Source organism: Pimephales promelas, chromosome 25, assembly GCF_988280905.1.
Source record: "Pimephales promelas chromosome 25, fPimPro1.hap1.1, whole genome shotgun sequence".
Classification (NCBI taxonomy): domain Eukaryota; kingdom Metazoa; phylum Chordata; class Actinopteri; order Cypriniformes; family Leuciscidae; genus Pimephales; species Pimephales promelas.
Genome location: NC_142793.1, coordinates 20,683,705 through 20,705,381, shown reverse-complemented (window position 1 = coordinate 20,705,381; position 21,677 = coordinate 20,683,705). Strand labels below are relative to the sequence as shown.

The following is a 21,677-nucleotide window of genomic DNA, read 5'->3' as shown; positions in this document are numbered from 1 at the left end:
ACCATATGAAATATCCCGCAAAAAATCTACAATAAAACACATGTTATTTTAGTTCCAGAAGGATCTTTGTGAATCAGGACCACAGTGTGTGGACAGCTACCGCCTGCTAGCACGCGCTAAGGTTTAAAACACCGTTAATAATTAGCTAACGTTACTTACCATTGTCCTTTTCCCTTTTAGAGTCCATTATCGCTGAGATTTATGCAGTCATTCGCAGTTTACAGCATGGGATAGATGTTTTGGTAATAAATCAATGCTGGTGGGCATTTACAGTGTGCAGTGCTCACGGGCAGATCTGAGCAGGTGTGACTGTTAGCTATCTCCGGCTAGCCCGAGCCTCTCTGTAATGTCTGCCCTATATTGCGATGAGGATTTTAATGCGGGGATTGTTTTCCCTCGTGCTTTACGGCTCCGACGTTTTTCTTCATTTCAAACGTTCTCTTGGTTTAATTAACGCGCGGGGTGAATTATTTATTTAAAGTTCACACACCAGCCGGAAGTTGCCCTTTCAGCGTTTTTGTGTACTTACAATGGTTACTAGGATATTGTCATGGAAACTGAGAATGGAATGCAGAACTCAGAATTTTTCTGTTATGTAAAGTTTTGTTTTATAAATGGAATAAGTAGACTATAAAGAAAGATTTGGCCTAAAACTTTAGCGAAACGTTTTGTTGATAGTATTTACAAATTACAAGGTTTAGCTATTATGAAGCACATCCCTTTTAAAAAAACAAGGTTCCACGAAGAGCTTAACGTTCATGGAATTTTTCTTTTGCACAAAAGCTTCTTTAAAATGGAAAAAAGTTATTTAGCCCTATTATTTCACCCAAAAATGAAACTTGTGTCATCGCTTACTCACCAAACCAGTTTCTTTCTTCTGTTGAACACAAAAGAAGATATTTTGAAGAATGTTGGTAACTAGTTGATGGACCCCATTGACTTCCATTGTAGGAAAGAAAAATACTATGGTAGTCAATGGGTGCCGTCAACTGTTTGGTTACCAACATTCTTCAAAATATCTTCTTTTGTGTTCAACAGAAGAAAGAAACTCATAGGCTACCGGTTTGGAACAACTTGATGGTGAGTAAATTATGACAAAAGTTTTTTTTTTTTTTGTAAACTAGCTATACATTTAAAATGTTTGGGTTTTTTTCGCAATAAAAAAACAAATAGTTCTTATATTGACTGTTCACTTGGAGGAACAAAAATGGCTCTTCTATGGCAGTGTGATTGTTTATGTAAATTTTGTGTGTGTGTCTTAAGATTTGTTTTGTATTTAGTAGTAATTACATATAGGGACACATTCAGGTTGATTGGGACACTTTTTGCTGTTGGGATGAATGGAATGACTATTGAGATGACTACATTTACTACTATAGGCTAAATAAAATGTGTATAGTATTCATGAATAGAATAGAATAGAATAGAATAGAATAGAATAGAATAGAATAGAATAGAATAGAAGAATGTACACCACTGGGTCCATGCTGCCCCCTGGTGGTAAAAAGGAGTTAGTTGGTTCAAGAATCATTTTCATTGAGTAGGCTATTCAGTCATAGTGAGAGCGAACAGCGACAGGACGAGTAAATGCAGCGCGCGCCAGGCAGGAACGGTACTCGTCAAACAAGTGTAACGTTTCTTGAACTGTTTAAGTATTTATGGAGAGTGTCGCCTTTTCCACCAACAGGCATAGGCTACTTAAAGAAGGACTGAAATTTCATGCTGGCTCCCAATTTTCTCGGCTGGCCAAACCGTGGACATAAATGCCTAGAACAGAGAAGACCAATGTGATGCATCTGCACGAGAGGAAAATCACTCGACTAAGATGGGTAATAAGCAAACGATATTTACTGATGAACAGCTAGACGCCTATCAGGTAAGATACTCTAGTCGTTATCGTTCTTTGCAGATCATAATATATAACAGCAACAAAATCAAGTTTTGTGTAAAAGAATGTTTTGAAAGTAATTATTTTCTCTAAATAAATAAAAGGACCAAAAAATATCAAGAAAGATTTTTTTTCTTCGTTTTACTTTTTATTTATCTATTTCATTATATATATATATATATATATATATATATATATATATATATAATGAAATATTATTTCATTATATATATATATATATATATATATATAATAAATATTATATCATTATAAATAAATATTATATCATTATAAATATTATTTCATTATATTTCATATATATATATATATATATATATATATATATATATATATATATATATATATATATATATATGTTATATAAATAAAAAAAATAAATAAATTCAAAGTGAGAAAAAAACATATGATGACAAACAGTTTATTCCCAGAGATAGTTTATATGATTTTATATGAGGCTTCACCTTGTTCTTAGTTTATTGTCTGCAGCATACAAGCCACTTTATTGTCTTTCACATTGAGCAGATTGTAGGATTTAACAAGGAAATGATGAGTTTGACAAAGCTGTTGTTGAGCTTTTTAAACTATAAACAAATTAAATTGTCAGTATTTAGTTCGGTAAATCTTTGTGATGTTCTTAAAACAAAATGGTCAGCACACAGAAGTAAGCCGTATATCCATATATCATATATTATTTGCTCTTTTTGTGATACTCAAGGTCTGAGCATTGAGGCATATCCGAAGACATCTGCTCATATTGTTCCAAAGCTCTTATCCTCCTCGTGCACGAACATGTGAGAAGAGAAGATGCTTTTGTCTTCGGTAACAGTAGTCTGTCATGCTTTGGCGAAACATCATAGTCTACTCCTTCGAGAAGGACTCATAGACGTTTAAATATTAATCTAATTCTGATTAGTAAACTGTTGGACTTTCTTTAAAGTCCTATTTTTTTATTATAGCAGTGTGATGAAACGTGATTTAACATCATATGGATTTATATACAAATAATCTTGGTATTGATATATGATTTTAACTGGTTCACTGAGTCAGATATTAAGGGCATTTGAATAGTAAGCATCTGAGTTTCCCATCTGCCAATCATCAAAGTGCATCAAGGAGATCAATGGCTGTTAGCAACAATGGCCGCCGCTCCTTGTGCTCTTTAATCACTGGGTTGAACGTACCTGGATCAGTGGAGCTTGCCCATTTGGCTGATAGACTCATTCCTCAGAGCAGCCAAGTCTTATCAAGTCATTCCATCATGCTGTAAAAGTGGATCAGGCTAGTGGGGGAGAATATTGCAGAACATTTGCTTGCATTGGAAAAACTTATCCATGTCTTTATGAAGAAAACAGCTTGGCGTTTTCTTGCGTTTCTGGCGTTTGGCGTGCAAGCGATTCGCAAAGATTAATATAAAGGTTAATAAAACTTTACACTCACTTCTTCTGGAGGTGCAGCAGGGACATAATTAAATAATTGGTACCGATTCTTTTTTGTCAGGAGCAGCTTTATACTGATCCTCGTTTATAAAGCAGTCTGGTGAGAAAAGATCTGCGAATCGCGCAAACAGGAAAGCATTGACGTTGCTCGTGGTAAATATTCCTTTCGAAAACAAAATTCAGCAGTTCGGATTTTGGAACATCAAAATGACTGTGTTTGTTATTACACCCAAGGACAAAACACCACAATCGCTTCGATGCCATCCAGTGTATCAACAATGACGGACTATGATGACAGCTCGCTCAGGGCGGGTCTATGTTGAAACTATGCTGTCAATCAAAACTTGTGGGAGGGGCACCACGCACCATGTGACGTCACACGGTCGAACGGCTCGATTTAAAGGAGATTAAAACAAAAACACTGAATGGATTTTTATCATTATATGATGGTTGTGTATAGGCACTGCCAACACGCATTTCAGTACAATCAACTTGAAAAAGTGCATGTACCATTATATGGCCCCTTTTAAGAAGTTATGAAGAAGCCATTTCTTTGTTAGATATGTGGGCTACTGTACGTCTATGGTAATAATTTTACACCGGGTCGTCTATCCTCTTCGCTAATAACTCGCAGCTGCGGCCTTACCTCACATCTCACAGATTCAAGCCTCAATATTTCAAATTAACGAGCAATTAACAGTACTCAAAGGCTTATACGCGTAAATCATGAAGCGGTCCTCCAAGCTGCTCTGTTGATTTGGATATTTTTTTTAGCATAACGCTGGCTGGGTGTACGGGTAAACATCATAAAGGAGAGCTTAATCATTAGCTAATAAATCTGTCGGCTCAGGTCAGCATGGCTACAATGAGTACAGTGAGGGGAGAAAAAGGATACACAGATCTGGGAACAGTCTCACAATTGGTTTTTAGGCAAATCGTGTATACCGCCATTCCCTGCGATCACATTTCCAGGCCTCATTTCATATGTATGTTTCTTTTTGACGGGTAACACTTATCATACACAGTGAAACCTAAGAGGCTTTGTGTGCTAATACAAAAGGTGTTGAAAAAGCCGACAAGGAGCTCAGGTGTTGATCCACGTGCAATCATGCAGTGTGAATGCAAAACTGTTGCTTAACGTGTCAGATTCACGGTTCACGTGCTTCGACTCGTCGACACTTTATTTTCTGTGCTTTCCCTTTATCTTTATCATTTAAAACAGGATAAGTCACTCACACTAGTTTGGGGTCATTAACATTTATTTTTTTTTAATGAATACTTTTATTCAGCAAGAATGCATTAAATTGGCTGTAAAGACATTTGTTACAAAAAAATCTCAAATAAATGCTGCTTTTGATCTTTCTATTCATCAACGAGTCCTGAAATGTGTCACGTTTTCTACTAAATTATTAAGCGGCACAGATATTTTCAATATTTTGTTAATATGGAGTGTTTATTGAGAAGCAAAGCAGCATATTAAAATGTTTTCTGAAGGAAAATTGAAGGATGCTGAAGACTGAGTAATGATGCTGGAAATTCAGCTTCGCGTCACAGGAATAAATTACATACAAAAGAAAACGGTTATTTTAAATTTGATTTTTTTTTTACATTATTACTGTTTCACTGTATTTTCGAACAAATAAATGAAGTGTAAGAGACTTTCAAAAACATAAAAATATAGCTATCACTAAAATAGATTAACATCAGCCAATCAGAAATTCTCTCTGCATTGGAATCATTCTGCATGCTCTTGTTTACTGGCTGATGTTTAAGGAGGGCGGGGTTTTGGTGTGAGAGGGTGTGGCCTAATTCTGTAGCCAAGTCTTGCGAAATTTAGCAAAGCGGTAATAATAGGCTTGGGGTTTAAGCCAAATGTTGTTACTATTCTTTTTTTGTATTGTGATATATACATGATGTGTTTTCAGAGAATTTATTATCTTTCTTTTTTCACCTTAGGACTGCACCTTCTTCACCCGCAAAGAGATTCTTCGGTGAGTATAGGCTTCTTTTTTGGCATATCCTGTGCTTATTTTGGATTACAATTCAATATAATTCTGTGGAATATAGCAGGGGTACAATATGAATCTGAATCATGATCAGTACAAACAGAAATTTTAAGTAAACTATCTTTTGCAGCTATTGTGTTTTACCAGCTTGTTCAATTGCACTGCATTCCACTTGCTCTTATTAACCATGTGTAAGATCTATATATCACTCTCACCCCATTCATTCAATGGATATTTCCCCTGTCAGCAGTTCAGCTCCAGTGATATTCATCCATGCTCATTCATACAGACCAGTCTGCATTTAACAATCCGCTGGCTTCATTAGTATTCCATTCACAGGCTGTGTGCCGTTTGTTTGACTGAAATTCATACGGTTGCTCAGATGAGACCTGAGATCTAATAAAGAGAACCTGACCATTATAAAGGCTCTGTTTATGGGAACTGCCCATTATGTGAGCTGCTATTTATGCAAATTTTAGAGCCACTGAGCCCTGAACTTTAATCTAAAGTGAGCTCACTTCCTTTCTGCTGTCTACCTAAACAGCTTCCTTGGACAGAACCACATAAATTACTGATTTGATAAGCTACGTGTTGCCAACAAATATTGAGTAATATAGTCAAATTTTAATCTGATAGTCTTTTTTAACGCTATTTTTCAGTATAGCGCTAGTCACATGAAGTGCACAAAAGATTGGTCCCATGATTGATTTCAACTGTTTGACATTAGCATGTAGCTAAGCTAACCATGTGATACTCGAACAAGCATAAAAATAGAATTATTGGGTAAAGTAGTAGATCTTTTTTGTCGCTGTATTTTCAGTGTTTAATTTAATTTTTTCTCAACTCGGTAGCAATTTTGTACGTCGCTAAAATTCCCATGAAGCACGTGAGATTATTTAAACTGAATTTGTCATTAGCACGTCCATACGCTAACAGTACTATCAAGTATTGGGTAAATAATCAATTTTTAACCAGATTGAACTTTTTTGTCACTATACTTTTAGTCAACATGTCCTTAGTGAGGACCAGAAAATCAAGCCACCTCACTGCGGACAAGATTTGTCTCACGGTTTATTTAAACTGTTTGACATTAGCATGTAGCTAAGCTAACAATGTAATACTCTAACAAGTATTAAAAAAACTTTTTTTCTCAACCTAGGCATTTGGACATAGTCTAAACTAACGCCGAGTTACCTATACATTAAAATAGTACATTTTTAAGGAGATTGTACTTTCTAGTGATACTTTTCAGTATTGAATAAAATATCTATCATATAGCTAGCTATATTTTTTGTCAATGTGTCTTAAGTCAGATGGCCACAAAAACCTAGCCATGCCACTCTGGACAACATACATCTTACAATTGATTTCAGCTGTTTGACATTAGCATGTAGCTAAGCTAACAATATGGTCCTCAGTAGTAAATCTTTTAATTAGATTGAACTTGTTATCACAAATTTTCAGTACTTAGGTATATAGCCAACTTTTTTCTTCAAAGGAATCGTTTTTGGAAAGCATTCTTTGAATTGGAAGCATGTTCTTAAGCTAGAAACATTTGTCCTGGTAAACAGAGAGTGAGATTACATGCCAGTCAATTGAGATTTATAGTCTCACTCTGTCTGCAAGAATGTGATTTCTTTCTTGGTTTTTTTGTGGCTCTATCAGAATCTCTCCCTGACTGGGCATGCAGCAAGCAGCAAAGCGTGTAATTGTCTTTAGCCACAAATATGACGCCATTGCCCCGGTTGTAAGCCATTGGTATATACATATATAACGCTGTACTTTTGGCCCAATGGAGCAGTGTTCGGTGTAGCTGTACAAATCGGCTTTCAATCAGAAAGGTCTGTTGGTTTTAATCAGCATGAGCTCCAAGCCAAAACTAGAGTTCATCACTCAATTTCTCTGTCAGCCTCAATTAGACCATGTGGCTGCCCTCCAAAATGAGAATTTTCTCTACATAGCTGGTAGGTTCTGTTAGTTTTATGAATAAAAATAGTATATTAAGTTCAAATGTGAAAGAGTTATATTGATTGCTACAATGTCTATCCAATTGTAGGAAAATGTTCATGTACTAGAACATGTATGAATACCCAAACCCACACCTAAACTGTATGAAAAAGTATGAATGAGATTGTACAAATCCATACAAAATCCCAAAAATCACCAGTAAAATAGCTATGAATTGTCATGAAAGTGTGTTGAAATGCCCATAAACACTAACAATAACTCTTTCTTATTGTTTTGAGAATGAAAAATTGTAACAAACGTTGTGTTCGTAAGATGCTTCTAGAATGGTTTTCCAATGGTTGGAACTGAGACTTTTGGGGTAAACGCTGTTACCTGTGTTTCTCTCACGGCGTAGGATAGCTTTTCAACCCTTACGAAAGACCTGGAACCCAATCTCTTGATTAGCCACAGACTTGCAACGTGTCACATCAGGTCTGGTTCATTCCTTTGTATATTCCTATTCGAGATAACATAAAGAAATAAAGCCTTATGTTGTTATTCGACCTGGCTGTCCATTCCCTCTGTGCATTAGGTATAAATAAAACAAATTGCATGCTTTCTGGTCTAATAGGATTGACATATTGCTCTCGGGTTTCAGGATATGCTGTTAATCGCTGTCGTTTGAAGATCAAGTGTCTACTTTAAGAAATTAAAAGCAGATACAGGAGAAAGAGGCACAGTGTCAGTTTACAGTCAAATGACCCAATTACGGTAATACAGAAGCCCAACAAACAGACTCTGATTGGCTGAGCTGTAGCTAGTGTACTTCCCCTAGTCTGACTCATGGGGAACATTTCCATGTTAGTTTCTGTGTAGGAAATGCAGTAGGTACCTGTCTACTTTACTTTGTTGTTCTCTCAGTGACTCAGCTTTTCGATTTTATGGACTTGGTACGAAAGAATAAGTGTTTTTATGTAAATTACTTGCCATGACATATTGATTATGGGAAATATGATTGATCTTTAATCATCAGCAACTCAATGGCACTTGTCCCAGCCACAATGTACTAGTAGTTTGTCTAGATGTTCAAAGCTTTCATTACCCAATGCATTCGACCTTCTATTCCAATATCGCCATCTTTCACCAAACAATCAGGTTACGCAAAATACATCGCACTCACTTCAACTGAGAGTGTATTATGTTCAATCCAATGTCCTTTTCTGGCCATTATGTGTGATTGATAGGTTGGTTGATGTTTGCCCTGGTGTGTAAAGCTTGAATGGATAATATGACATGATTCAGGATGCTGCGCTGCATCATGTACACATGATTTACTGCTGTTTTCTTGGCCATGTCCGTCCGAGTCCCTGGTTGGGGACGTAGTGACAGTCAAATTAGATTTTATTACGTTTCTGTTAGACATTTATGTGGATGTTCTTCTATAATGCGGTCTTTAAAAATGTGCACATTGCTCTGATTGGTCAGATGGCCCAGTCTGTTGTGATTGGTCTACTCTGCTCTGATTGGTCAGATGGCCCAGTCTGTTGTGATTGGTCTACTCTGCTCTGATTGGTCATATGGCCCAGTCTGTTGTGATTGGTCTAACTCTGCTCTGATTGGTCAGATGGTCCATGCTGTTGTGATTGGTCTACTCTGCTCTGATTGGTCAGACGGTCCAGTCTATTGTGATTGGTCTACTCTGCTCTGATTGGTCAGATGGTCCATGCTGTTGTGATTGGTCTACTCTGCTCTGATTGGTCAGACGGTCCAGTCTATTGTGATTGGTCTACTCTGCTCTGATTGGTCCGGTGGCCCAGTCTGATGTGGTTGGTCTACATTTTTTATATTTACATTTACAGACTATAAGCATTCATAATTGAAAATCATACAATGTTGTCATAATCTTGACAGCCTGTTTTTGATTGAATTAATTATGTCTAATATTTCTAGTCACTAAGATTTTTTATTATTTACCAAAAACTTTATCAAAATGTTGCGTGTAACATTGTACTGCGTGGCATCTTAGTTTAAAATAAAGTTTTTATTAGTATCTAATAGTTTATATAATGCTTACTGCTAAAAAATAATACAATCATGGTTTTAAGTTGTATTTAGACATACTTTTAGAAAACAAGGTTACAAAACATTCAAAAACAGCATTTGACCTCTTTAGACTGATGATCAACATTTTCTGAAAGTTAACCCCATCATTTGTGAGATCATTAGCATAAGAAATGTGAAAAAAGTATCAATTTAAGAGTTTCAGACTAATGGTACTATATTAATGGAAAGTTATTTGTTAAATACCATCCAGAATTCCTTCTCCAAAGGCATTTTGCTGAGATCACATGAGAAGCTGGTGAAGATCTTCATGTTGATCTGTACTGGTTGGGATTAAGTGTGTGTTTGTGGTTGTTATACCATTTAATGAGAGAGACAGTAATGAAAGGCCTCAGTTATCATAATGAAACCCATCCTACAGTCCTCTGGTGACTCATGATGGCTCATGGACTTTCCTGTGACCGTGAAAAAGCCTCACCATGGTGTGTAGGTTCCCTTAGCAAAGAAACATATTCCTGTCATAACAATATATCAAGTGTCTTTATCACTTTCACACATAGTTGAGTTGTTCACAAGTTGTTGCCTTTCTAAACTGGAATCATAGAAACCACAATGAAATTTCTCGATTAAAAAAAATGTGGCGTATTTGTAAAGACTTCTCATGTGTGTGTTTTATGCGGTGGGTTAAAAAAACGATGTGTTTATTAAGTGGGCTAAAGTGTAACATTGAGCCTGCGTCCATGAAAGGGGTTAATGAGATGTTTAATGCATTACTCTCTAATGGCCATTATAGGCTCAGCTTATTCTTCAGCAATGAACCATTACTGGCTTTTATCTCATGTCTCCAGAGTGCTTTGTAACACTCTGCTTTCATTACCCATTCGCTGGGTGCCGTAATGCACCAGGGTGCCTTGAATAACCGGCAACATATTCCACATAAAAAATTAGCTTGATGTTGTTTAATACCTGGAGCTCTGAATAATAATACCATGCTAGAGCTACTGCTGCTTAAGTCAAATAAAATATTGATGCGGTCTCATGTTTGTCTCTCTGACAATGCATACCTTATGAATCAGATTTTTGGTGTTAATTTGTATAGTGCTTGCTTGTGCGACAGCTAGGGTGTTGTGAGTGGTTGCTGGGGCATTGCCATGCAGTTAACAATGTGTTCTAAGTACTTTAGAGTTTTGCTATGCAGTTGCCAATGTGTTCTGAGTGTGTTAAAATGTTGTTATGCATTTGCCAAGATGTTATGAGTGTGTTACTGTTGCTATGGGGTTGCCAAGGTGTTCTGAATGTGTTCGAGTGTTGCTATATGGTTGCCAAGATGTGCTGAGTGTGTTAGAGTGTTGCTATGGAGTTGCCAAGGTGTTCTGAGTGTGTTAGAGTGTTGCTGCGGTTGCCAAGGTGTTCTGAGTGTGTTAAAGTGTTGCTATTTGGTTGCCAAGATGTTCTGAGTGTGTTAGAGTGTTGCTGGGGTTGCCAAGGTGTTCTTTCTGAGTGTGTTAGAGCGTTGCTATGGAGTTGCCAAGATGTGCTGAGTGTGTTAGAGTGTTGCTGGGGTTGCCAAGGTGTTCTTTCTGAGTGTGTTAGTGTTGCTATGGGGTTGCCAAGGTGTTCTGAGTGTGTTAGAGTGTTGCTATGTGGTTTCCAAGATGTGCTGAGTGTGTTAGAGTGTTGCTGGGGTTGCCAAGGTGTTTTAAGTGTGTTAGAGTGTTGCTATGTGGTTGCCAAGATGTGCTAAGTGTGTTAGAATGTTGCTGGGGTTGCCAGGGTGTTTTAAGTGTGTTAGAGTGTTGCTATGTGGTTGCCAAGATGTGCTGAGTGTGTTAGAGTGTTGCTGGGGTTGCCAAGGTGTTCTTTCTGAGTGTGTTAGTGTTGCTATGGGGTTGCCAAGGTGTTCTGAGTGTGTTAGAGTGTTGCTATGTGGTTTCCAAGATGTGCTGAGTGTGTTAGAGTGTTGCTGGGGTTGCCAAGGTGTTTTAAGTGTGTTAGAGTGTTGCTATGTGGTTGCCAAGATGTGCTGAGTGTGTTAGAGTGTTGCTGGGGTTGCCAGGGTGTTTTAAGTGTGTTAGAGTGTTGCTATGTGGTTGCCAAGATGTGCTGAGTGTGTTAGAGTGTTGCTGGGGTTGCCAAGGTGTTCTTTCTGAGTGTGTTAGTGTTGCTATGGGGTTGCCAAGGTGTTCTGAGTGTGTTAGAGTGTTGCTATGGGGTTGCCAAGGTGTTCTGAGTGTGTTAGAGTGTTGCTGGGGTTGCCAAGGTGTTCTTTCTGAGTGTGTTAGAGTGTTGCTATGGGGTTGCCAAGGTGTTCTGAGTGTGTTAGAGTGTTGCTATGGGTTTGCCAAGGTGTTCTGAGTGTATTAGAGTGTTGCTATGTGGTTGCCAAAGCTGTGATCCGGTGTTTCATAAGTAGTTCCAGTTCTTACATAAGATGTATAATCTTGATTTATGTGGATGGACTGTGCCTCTGCAATGACACTGAGATTGGTTTTGATAACAGGGCCAGTGGAGCACGAGAAACAAAATGGACAATCACTGGCAAACCTAATAGAGTCTTGTACTTTATCACCTTCATAAAACACTCAGTTTCTCCTGTTCTCCGCACAGACCGGCACAATCCGCCACACTGTTATGCAAGGTTAGCGTAGGGTTATCGGCAATCGTTATGAATTGGCTTGTATTTCCTTGCATCCTGATTGGATGCCTGTGGAGGAACATGAGATTAGATTTGTCTCTGTTCTTGTAACTACGGCTGGGACAAGTTACAGTCTGTAATATCATCAATACTAGAAATATTTCCACACCCTCTGCTAATAGCAAAGCTTTTGTCTGATAACATATTATCATATGTCATAATATAAATATAATGTGCCGCAGAGCAGTTATTGTAATGCATGCGTTTATTATTGACTTCTACAAGCTGGAGCAATTACTAATCACATGTTTAATCACTTCATTGGAGTTTACTACTACAACGTAGTGTTTCATAATAAGTATAATATTATATAATAACATTTCCTGTTATTTATTGGTGTTGGGAAACACCTAATCTAAAGTGTTATTCATATTGGTGAGTCACAAAACAATTTTTTTTTTACAGTCATGATTGGAGATGTGCTTCTGTGCCGAGTGGATTTTGCCGCTGTATCAGCTTCCTTTTTATCCTTTTTTTGTTAGTTTATTATTCATTGTTTTTTTTTTTACTTTATTCATGCTTGCGTTTGCTTATTTATTTTATTCTACTTCGTTTTTTTTTTTTCGTTTTTTTTTGCTTTTTGTTTTGCTCAGTAATCAACAAACAAATACGATGATAAACAAATTGTTTTGTTTTTGTGACATATACAGGCCTATTGGTGCAGAATGTTAATTGTTTATTTAACACACGTAAGCTTTTACTGCTGCAAAGGCCTATTACAGTGTTCGCTTCCCTGTGTCTTGTTGCCATGCTCAGAATGAGTCATCAGTTCACCGTTGGTTGGCAAGTCTCCAGATCTTTCTGCCAGGAACAAACAGACAAAACAGCCTTGACAAATATGCCTGCTTATTCAAGAGCACTGCTAATTCTTCTTACATTGAGTGCATAACTATGATGGGTTAGTGTGATTAACAATTGAGTTTTACAGTATTTGTGAAATGCATTTAGTTTTATGCATTGTGGTCATTTATTTTAAATATAAACCACCGCTGTTGGAGAATAAATGTCTATTGCTGCAGTATAAAAGCAAATAAAAATAATAATACACTTTTTTTTGTATTGTTTTGTTTTGTCATCACCAAACAAAAATATAAACATTTTTCTGTGTTGCTCTTTGTTTTTCTTTTACTTTTCTTTTCATTTTCTTTTTGTTTGATCAACGAGATTAAAACAAGAAGCTGTTTCACTTCGAATATTATTTGTCAGAATAGGAAAGGAAAGACTATTTCAACTTGTTTCACCCTGACTTTAACCTGATATTTTAATTTTACACACACACACGCACACACACATATATATATATATATATATATATATATATATATATATATATATATATACAGTATATATATAGTCTTTTTTCTCCTTTCTCAGTAAATCAGTAAATTTGTGGCCTTCTCTTGTACATTTGAAATAGGCCATTTTGTTCATTCTCATTTTACAGTATAGTTGTGAAAAAAACTAATGAGGTCTGATTCAAAGGATGAGGTAAAAGGCCAGAGCAACAATAATGGACTCCAGTAACCAGTTTCCACATTTTCTGCATTGCAGCTTGCATGGAAGATACCACGAGCTGGCTCCACATTTGGTTCCAATGGACTACACCAATGACCCTGACGTTAAAATCCCTTTAGCTCTCATAGTCAACATGCCGGAACTGAAGGTAATTCTAACAGTTCACCACTTTGCCAGTTACTACTTTTGTGATGCAGCATCACATCGACTTGGTCCAGCTGCATTCAGAGAGTTCATTTCGTATAACTGCACTGGAATGTTTTACTAGTTGTATCACTTGTCTGTGTTAACTACATAGAAATTAACTTCCAGTTCGCATACAACAGCATAAGGGGTGCAGAAATATACCCAGACCCTTGTTTAGGCAACAGAATACTTGTGCAATGACCTTCTCTGCACTTTTAGTTTATATCAAATATAATAGACACTTGTTTTTATTGGGCAAAATTGGTTTTTAATGACAATGCTGGCAATGACGGCACAAGCGGTGAGAGCGAGGGATATTACACCACTATGCTTGTGAAAGTTAACACTCCATGAGATGGTGCCGTTTCAGCAAATTATGTTATAGCGTTTAAGATTTCCCATGGTTGTAAAGACACATACGTTTAATCTGACTAAAGATTTAAGGGATTGTTTATTGTATTAGCCAAAAAGAGCATTAGCTTTATACTAGTATTAAAGTCATAACAATGTTACTTTATGGTGGAAGTGCTTTATTAGGACCTGTTATTGTAAAACCCTTTCAGATCTTTAAAAAAGGCAAGGGCTGGTGGATAAAATCAAAGTTTATCCTGTACTTTTTTTAACCTTGTAAAGCCAGCTGTATCATATGATAATCAATGTTGTAAGGCCTCTAATTATTAACTTGATCAAAACTATCTTCTACATGCATTCTGCAGACGTTTATACTTTTTTTTCAGTACAATTGTAAAAACATCCCCCTACAGGTCATGATATATTTATGTGTCTTTTTGCAGCAAAATATTTTCAGATTTTTTATTAAGCAACTGAATAACTTTATATTGTTGGTAATATTATGAACATTTACTGGACGGAAGCAACTTGGGCTTGCTTGATTTATCTATACATCATTTGTTTATTTATTTATTTATTTATTTATTTTTTTGAAAAATCATCTTAAAATGTGAGAATCAGATTTGATACCAGGCTTTTGGGGAATGTTTATCATCAATTTATTGAAATTAATAGGTTTTCCTTCCACAAATAAAACTACAGAGCTTTGATAAAACTAACCATTGACAACTGATACTTGCATGTGTGTTAAACTGTTATAAATATTGATATGAACTGTTATAAATTGATTTGCTTTACAAACAATCAGAATTCCATATTACTTTTTGTCTATAATAAATATCAGCAAAATAAAATTCAGTTGTTTTTTCCTTGAGTATGAGCTCCCAATTCTCACTATTTCATATTGAGCCATAAAAACCAGATGTACCTGTATTGTATATTACAGTCAACAAAAACACACTTACAAACTTATAGATTAGAGTTGAAATATTTTGTCTAAATATTTTGTCATTTATATAAACGTTCGATAAAATGTTCAGTTTAAAAATCACTTAAAAAATCTAGAAATTCAGTCAAGAAATTCATTACTATAGTAGTCACTTCGCTGATTCTATCGTACCTTGACCCAGCCCTCAGTCAGTCAAAATTTGTCAGATGTTATAGCTCTAGAATAAGCCCCATTATGTCCCCCATGTTGGAACATAATTTTACTGCCCTTTAAAGCTGTCAGGTGGACGAAGGAGCGATAAACCCAACCCTAGGAGGTGGACAATACTGATGGAGACCATTCAAGCTGGGATTGATGGGACTACGACAGCTTCCAGTTTCCAGAGATCCTCTCAACCTTTATAAACATAAATCCCAATCCCCATTCCGTCTGATAATTAGCTTTTTCAAGCAAAAGTGGCAAGATTCAACACACTTAGAGGGCTGTTTACCTAACTTCTGCCAATACAAATGCCAATGGTTTTGACATTTACACATGGATGGATGTTCTCTATGCTGTTGCCCATGAAGCAAATCTATTTATATGAACTCTAAACCTTGCAATCTGATTCCATATTTATTTACATGTATCTATTTCAAACAAAATGGCACGTTCAGAAAACTTGTGCGATTAATGTCACTGAAGTTACCTTGAGCATAACATTACAACATACTGTATGTAAAAGATAAAACTGACATATATGTCAGAAGAGATTTTTTAGCAAATATTTTAGGGATGCCCCAATATAAAAATTTTGGCCAAAAACCGTTAAACGATGTATTGGCTGATAAATCTAAATCCAACTTTTTATTAAATTTTTGAGAGCCTGATTACAAAAACCATCATGGCGAACAGTGGTCATCTGAAGTGTTTCAGCGGATGGAAATAATCCATTATTTTTCGTCTTTAATATATTGGCCAAATTTTCTTATTGGGCCGATAAAGATTATGCATATCGGCAGATACCGATATGGTGGCCAATATATTGTGCATCCCTAAAACATCTAGTAAATATTTAGTCTCTGACGTTTAACGCCTCGTGACTAAACAAACGGCGCCAATGTGAGTGTGCACACCAACTCGTAAAAGTGTCATTTTTTTTAAAATGCCTCGGTTTCGGTATTTTAGTTTGACGTGCTGCGTCAAAAACTATCCGACCAATGAGATGTCGCTTTTGCTCACGTGTCTGGAGCTTCTGAAGTTACAGTAAAACACAACTTGGGGGCGCTCAAACACAAAACGGTCTTGCCGAGCACACATACGGAACTGAGAAGAAGACATACGCCGAGTAGCGACGCTGTCTACACTGCCAGGAAGAAATAAGACGACGATAATGATGCAAGGCGAGATGAATGTAGAGCTGCTGTTCTCGTTGGTGTTAGAGCATAAAGAACTATATGACAAACATGACAGCGACTACAAAAATCTTGATAAAAGAGAACTGTTATGGAGTGGTATTGCAGACCAAATGGGCGCCATTTAATGTCAGGGAATGAATTTGCATGTTCACTCGGCTCATCGTCAGCGAAAATCGCTTGGGTGTGAACACAAAAAAACGCGTTGAAAAACGCTGCCGAATAACGCACGCTGATATTCGTCCCGGTGTGTACGGGCCTTTACTCCACACATTCCAATCTAATCAAATTCTCATTCAGATCAAACTTGCATTCTATTGATTGTGGTTGAAGAGTATTTTGTCTTATTGAACACCCTGACCTCATGAAAGAAAGTGCAAACCGCCACTCACTACACGTCCCAAAAATGTTAAAGTCTAGTTATAACCATTCACAGGATTTTGAGTGTTATAAACAGAGGTGAAATGTTTAGGTTGATCCTGCTCTGCTGTGTTCATGCTACTGTTCCCAGAGCTGTTGAGTCAGCTAGTAGCAGGGCATAAAAATCCCTTTAGGCCAATAGCCAGTAAGAAATATATGAGCACTAGTTTGGGGAGTCAGCCATTCTACATTTTGTACATGACTCACTCAGCAAAACTCCCACTGCTGCACACATGCTTATGTACAGCTATAGATTTGTAGGCCTAGAAGCAATCTGTAGATGTTTTCCACTTTTCTTCCACTGATTTTAAGGGGAAATCTGTTAATTGATAGTTTGTAAAACATATTAAAGAATAATATGGCATTGTATGGTTTTCATTGTATTTACATAGTGATACCATTACCTTTTTTGTAAAGTTTTACTTAAAAATTCTAGTTCTATACAATAAAAATTAAAGGTTTCTATAAGAATATGTAGATCTATATGAAGAGAGAGGCAGAGTTGTTATTGTTAACTAATTATAATACTATTACAATTGTTTTTTTCAGTAATTGAAATAAAGCTGAAATTAAATAAAATATATAAATATCAGACAAAAAAGATTAGTAATGTTGCAACTGAAATAATTTTAAATCAATGTACTAAAATGACCAAAACTGGGGTGAAAATACAGGAAATGGAAGTTAAATAGAAAAATAAATTACACCAAAATTACTAAATCTTAAAAGAAAACAAAAAAGCCAGTTTACAATATTTATAATAATGTATAAATAATTATTAAAATTACACTGATATGCAGCCTCTCTAGTCCTTTTTTTTAAAAGTGTATCCTAATTAACCTAGTAGATTTCGCTGATGGAGCAAAGCTGTGGAGAGATGAGGATCTTTAGCAAGCGGTCTTTATTCAATGAACACATAACATAAAAGTAATCCAAACCAGGAGACAAGAGTAATTATTGAAAAAAGATGATAAGGGAACACAAGGAAACATAATAGCATTACAACATACAGTATGTAAAGAGAATGACTGACAAACAAAGATTGAAACACAGGGTATATACACAGGTTAACAAGAGGATAACAAGGCACAGGTGTGGGTAATCAGTTGTTATGGTGACTAACAAGAGTAACTATGGAACAAACCACAGGAACTGAACACAGGGAATCGGGAAAGAAGAAAACTTTCAATTTCTGTTTTCTAGGAGAATCCATTCAGGAATCGGATTGTGGAATCGTTCTCCGAAGATGGCCAGGGGAACCTCAGCTTCAACGACTTTGTGGACATGTTTTCGGTTCTCAGCGAAATGGCTCCGAGAGAACTGAAAGCCATTTATGCTTTTAAAATATATGGTAAATGTCATTTTTCATTACCTTATGTACAGTCCACTAGAACAAAAAAATTAAAATTATTTACAATGTGAGTGTAACAATGCACAGTTTTAGAGGTTGTAATAAACATTTATATGGCATCATTCATAAACAATGTGGCAACTTTATAACATGAGCTCATTTGTAGTTAACTCTCATCATCATGTTTTGTTCTTAGACTTCAATGTGGATAATTACATCTGCAAGGAGGACTTAGAACAGACTCTAAACAGGTTAACAAAGGAGGAGTTAACTCCGGAGGAGGTTGTTCTGGTGTGTGAGAAGGCCATTGAGGAGGCCGACCTGGATGGAGACAGCAAGCTCTCCTTTGCTGACTTTGAGAACATGATCTCGAGGGCTCCTGACTTTTTAAGGTAAGAATATTGGTAATATGACCTGTTTCCTCAGATGTATGCTAACCAGAGTTTGATGTTGCTGTTGTATTGTATTGTATTGATGGTGGAGAATGCGGGCAATATTCTCATTTTATATATATATATATATATATATATATATATATATTGTATTGATGGTGGAGAATGTGGGCAATATTCTCATTTTATATATATATATATATATATATATATATATATATATATATATATATATATATATATATATATATTGGGAGTTAATGTACTCACATCGGACATACTTTGGAGGCACACTGCTATAATTTAGCCGCACGCTCAAATATGCTCAAATATGCTTCATCAGGCAAGAGTTCCTCTGCTTGGCTTTTATAGGCCTTTTTGGACTGCACAGCTGTGCCTCAGAGACCACATGATTGAGAGAGACAGGAACGTTTTGTACCATCATTTGGAGACCTGGAGGCCAAAAAATGTAGAATTGCTTTCAGCAGCTGTCATTCAACGAGGGAATTAATTTCTTGAACACTCATAGAAAGTTAATGCTTTAGCATTCTGCTGACTTTACGTTTTTGTTACTTAAAGGAGAACTCCGGCACAAAGTGAACCTTTGTCTAATAAAACATCGGTACCTAGTCAATCGTTCTCTGAGATTTGTTTTGATGATAATCGAATGTAAAGAGTTTTATCTCTAAAAACTGTTTAGCTTATTACGCTAGGAATGGGGGGATTAACTAAGTAAAAATAAATCGCTAGTTTATACCACTAACAAGGCTCAAAATAGTCCCACACTGACACAGTAACATAATGAGGGTCCATACATGCAAAACGAAGCATTGAGAATTTTGAGAACGTTTAATAAGATGATACTTTATAAAGACAGTTCACTTCGCGTATACAGACAGAAGCCATCTTGGAAACAGTCTCGATAAGTAAAACCACGAACAGCGAAATTCTGAACTGAATGAACGGCGTTCGGGGATCGACTTATCGAGACTATTTTCTAAGATGGCTCCTGTCTGTATAGACGAAGTGAACTGTCTTTATAAATATCTTCTTATGCCTGATGCATAATCATTCCAAGTCATTAAACACTTATGCCTTTTGCAAAAGATCACTGTGAATGGTTAGTGATCAATTAGTGATGGTTAGTGATCACTAATGGATCACTAACCATTCACAATTCAATTAATCAAGGTGCTAAATGCTGTAAACTCTGTATATACTTTATATACACTACCATTCAAAAGTTCTGGGTCATTTAGATTCTTATTCAAAAAAGTGAAAGTAAAGACTTGGAGTCATCAAAGAACAGAAGCACAACAATTTATGTTTTTATGTATAAATGTTTCTTGAGCACAAATTCCTCATATTAGAATGATTTCTGAAGGATCTTGTGACTTTGAATGATGTGATGGAGTTTAATCATTAATAATACATAATTAAATGAAAATAGAATAGTTTTTATTTATTGTAATAATATTTCACAATATTACTGATTTTGCTAAATATATGCAGCCTTAATTTGTTGAACTTAAGAAACTTTTTTTCAAATGCATAAACTTACTGACCGCAGACTTTTGTATGGTAGTATATTATTTTTCTAATAATATATTAATCAATAAATAAAAGTAATTAATAAATAAATAAGTTGAACGGGTACCTGATCACGCACATTTCTTCAGTGAATCGGGGGCAAAAACAATAAATGCAGCATGTACAAACCAATAGGCACAATTGAAACTTTGTGAATTCTTCCTTCACGGTTTTAAACGTTCTTTCGAATGACATTAAAGGGTGACATGAGGTAAAATTGTCCATTTAAGAGAATGACACAGCACTTCCCCCAAGTGAAGTAGGCACAGGTGGTTAATGTCTATTGTTAAAGATCTATGACAAAGGTTTGAAACTCTTTCTGCCATTCGATCTGCAAATTAATTTGAACATTTCATTTTCAAAAGCCATCTGCTTGAATACTTTCTAAGAACTTCATGCTTAATTGTCATCAGTTACCAGTGAGACGACAAAATTGCCTCGAATGTTTAAGGCTGTAAAACCTAAAATATATATCCAGGCCTCATCACTCTTTTGGAGATACAGTAAATGATGCTTTAGGGGCATGAAACTGGATCTTTTACCTCTAATCTAATATGCTATTTGTCTCTTTGTTGTCTTTCTGTACCTCAGCACCTTCCATATACGAATCTAAAATGGCTTCAACGGAAGATACCAATGCTGACGTTCCTTGAACAGACAAGTCCACATCGAAGGATAAATGTCAACCGTTTTCCTTTGGTTTTTTGCACCGGAAGCACACTAGATGGGATTACTGACAAATGCATGGCTGTTTTTTCAGAAAACATTGGATCAGAAATTCCTTGGGTTTTCAGAGAGACAAAACTGGAAAGGTGAGGCCTTTTGTGGGTTTGACCCACACACCTGCTCCTGGAGTAAAACTAATGCGGGCGTAAACCGCTTTTATGGGCTTCTACCTATGTCCGTGGCACATTGAACAACATTTTGACTCACTCTTCTGTTTCTAAAGACTCTTATGCGGGATCAAATAAATCATGGGACAGTTTTCAGGAAGGAAAAAACAAACTGGACAAGAGAGTGAGAGAGAGAGAGAGAGAGAGAGAGAGAGAGAGAGAGAGAGAGAGGGCTAAAAGCACATTACAGGCGTCAGCACCACTGAGACAGTGTTTTCTACAGCTATGCAATCTTTCTCCATTAAATGCATGAATTAGATTACGTTCCCCACCTTTTCCCATTCCCTAATGTTTCTACAGCTTAGCCATTTCACAATCTAATTGCTTATAGTACTGGAGCATGACGACAATCATATCTAAATGTTCTCCAGTTGAACGAAGGGCTCTGTCATCTTATATTCTCCTATTGTCTTCTTCTCTGACATTCGCTCTCCATGTATTTGTTTCGCCTGCAAATCCCTCTATCCCTTCTGTCCTAACTTGAGGTGTTAGTGTCAAACTGTCTCTTTTCTTTGACTTTTTTTCAGTATTTGATGTGATAGAGGGCATTTGACTTCAATTTTAATAAAGGTTTTCTCTCAA

At 36.3% G+C, this 21,677-nt stretch overlaps 2 protein-coding genes across 5 annotated transcripts in view; one reads left to right on the top strand and one right to left on the bottom strand.

Moving 5' to 3' along the window:
• The window catches only part of lrrc61 (leucine rich repeat containing 61), a 4,148-nt gene extending 3,590 nt beyond the window's left edge, over positions 1 to 558 (bottom strand). Inside the window, exon 1 of the mRNA XM_039647852.2 lies at positions 160 to 558. Within this exon, the coding sequence (XP_039503786.1) occupies positions 160 to 187 (28 nt within the window). The 5' untranslated portion in view covers positions 188 to 558. The remainder of the gene's footprint in view (positions 1 to 159) is intronic.
• Positions 1 to 21,677, top strand: part of cib2 (calcium and integrin binding family member 2) — a 27,526-nt gene extending 5,849 nt beyond the window's left edge. For 2 of the 4 annotated variants that reach the window (XM_089127826.1, XM_039647854.2), the window contains exons 2-7: positions 1,688 to 1,876; positions 5,302 to 5,336; positions 13,606 to 13,717; positions 18,073 to 18,220; positions 18,417 to 18,612; positions 20,794 to 21,677. In XM_089127826.1, the coding sequence (XP_088983952.1) occupies positions 1,826 to 1,876; positions 5,302 to 5,336; positions 13,606 to 13,717; positions 18,073 to 18,220; positions 18,417 to 18,612; positions 20,794 to 20,815 (564 nt within the window). In that variant the 5' untranslated portion in view covers positions 1,688 to 1,825 and the 3' untranslated portion in view covers positions 20,816 to 21,677. Of the gene's footprint in view, positions 1 to 1,526; positions 1,877 to 5,301; positions 5,337 to 13,605; positions 13,718 to 18,072; positions 18,221 to 18,416; positions 18,613 to 20,793 lie in introns of those variants that run through there. The other 2 variants (XM_039647855.2, XM_039647853.2) reach the window with 2 other exon arrangements.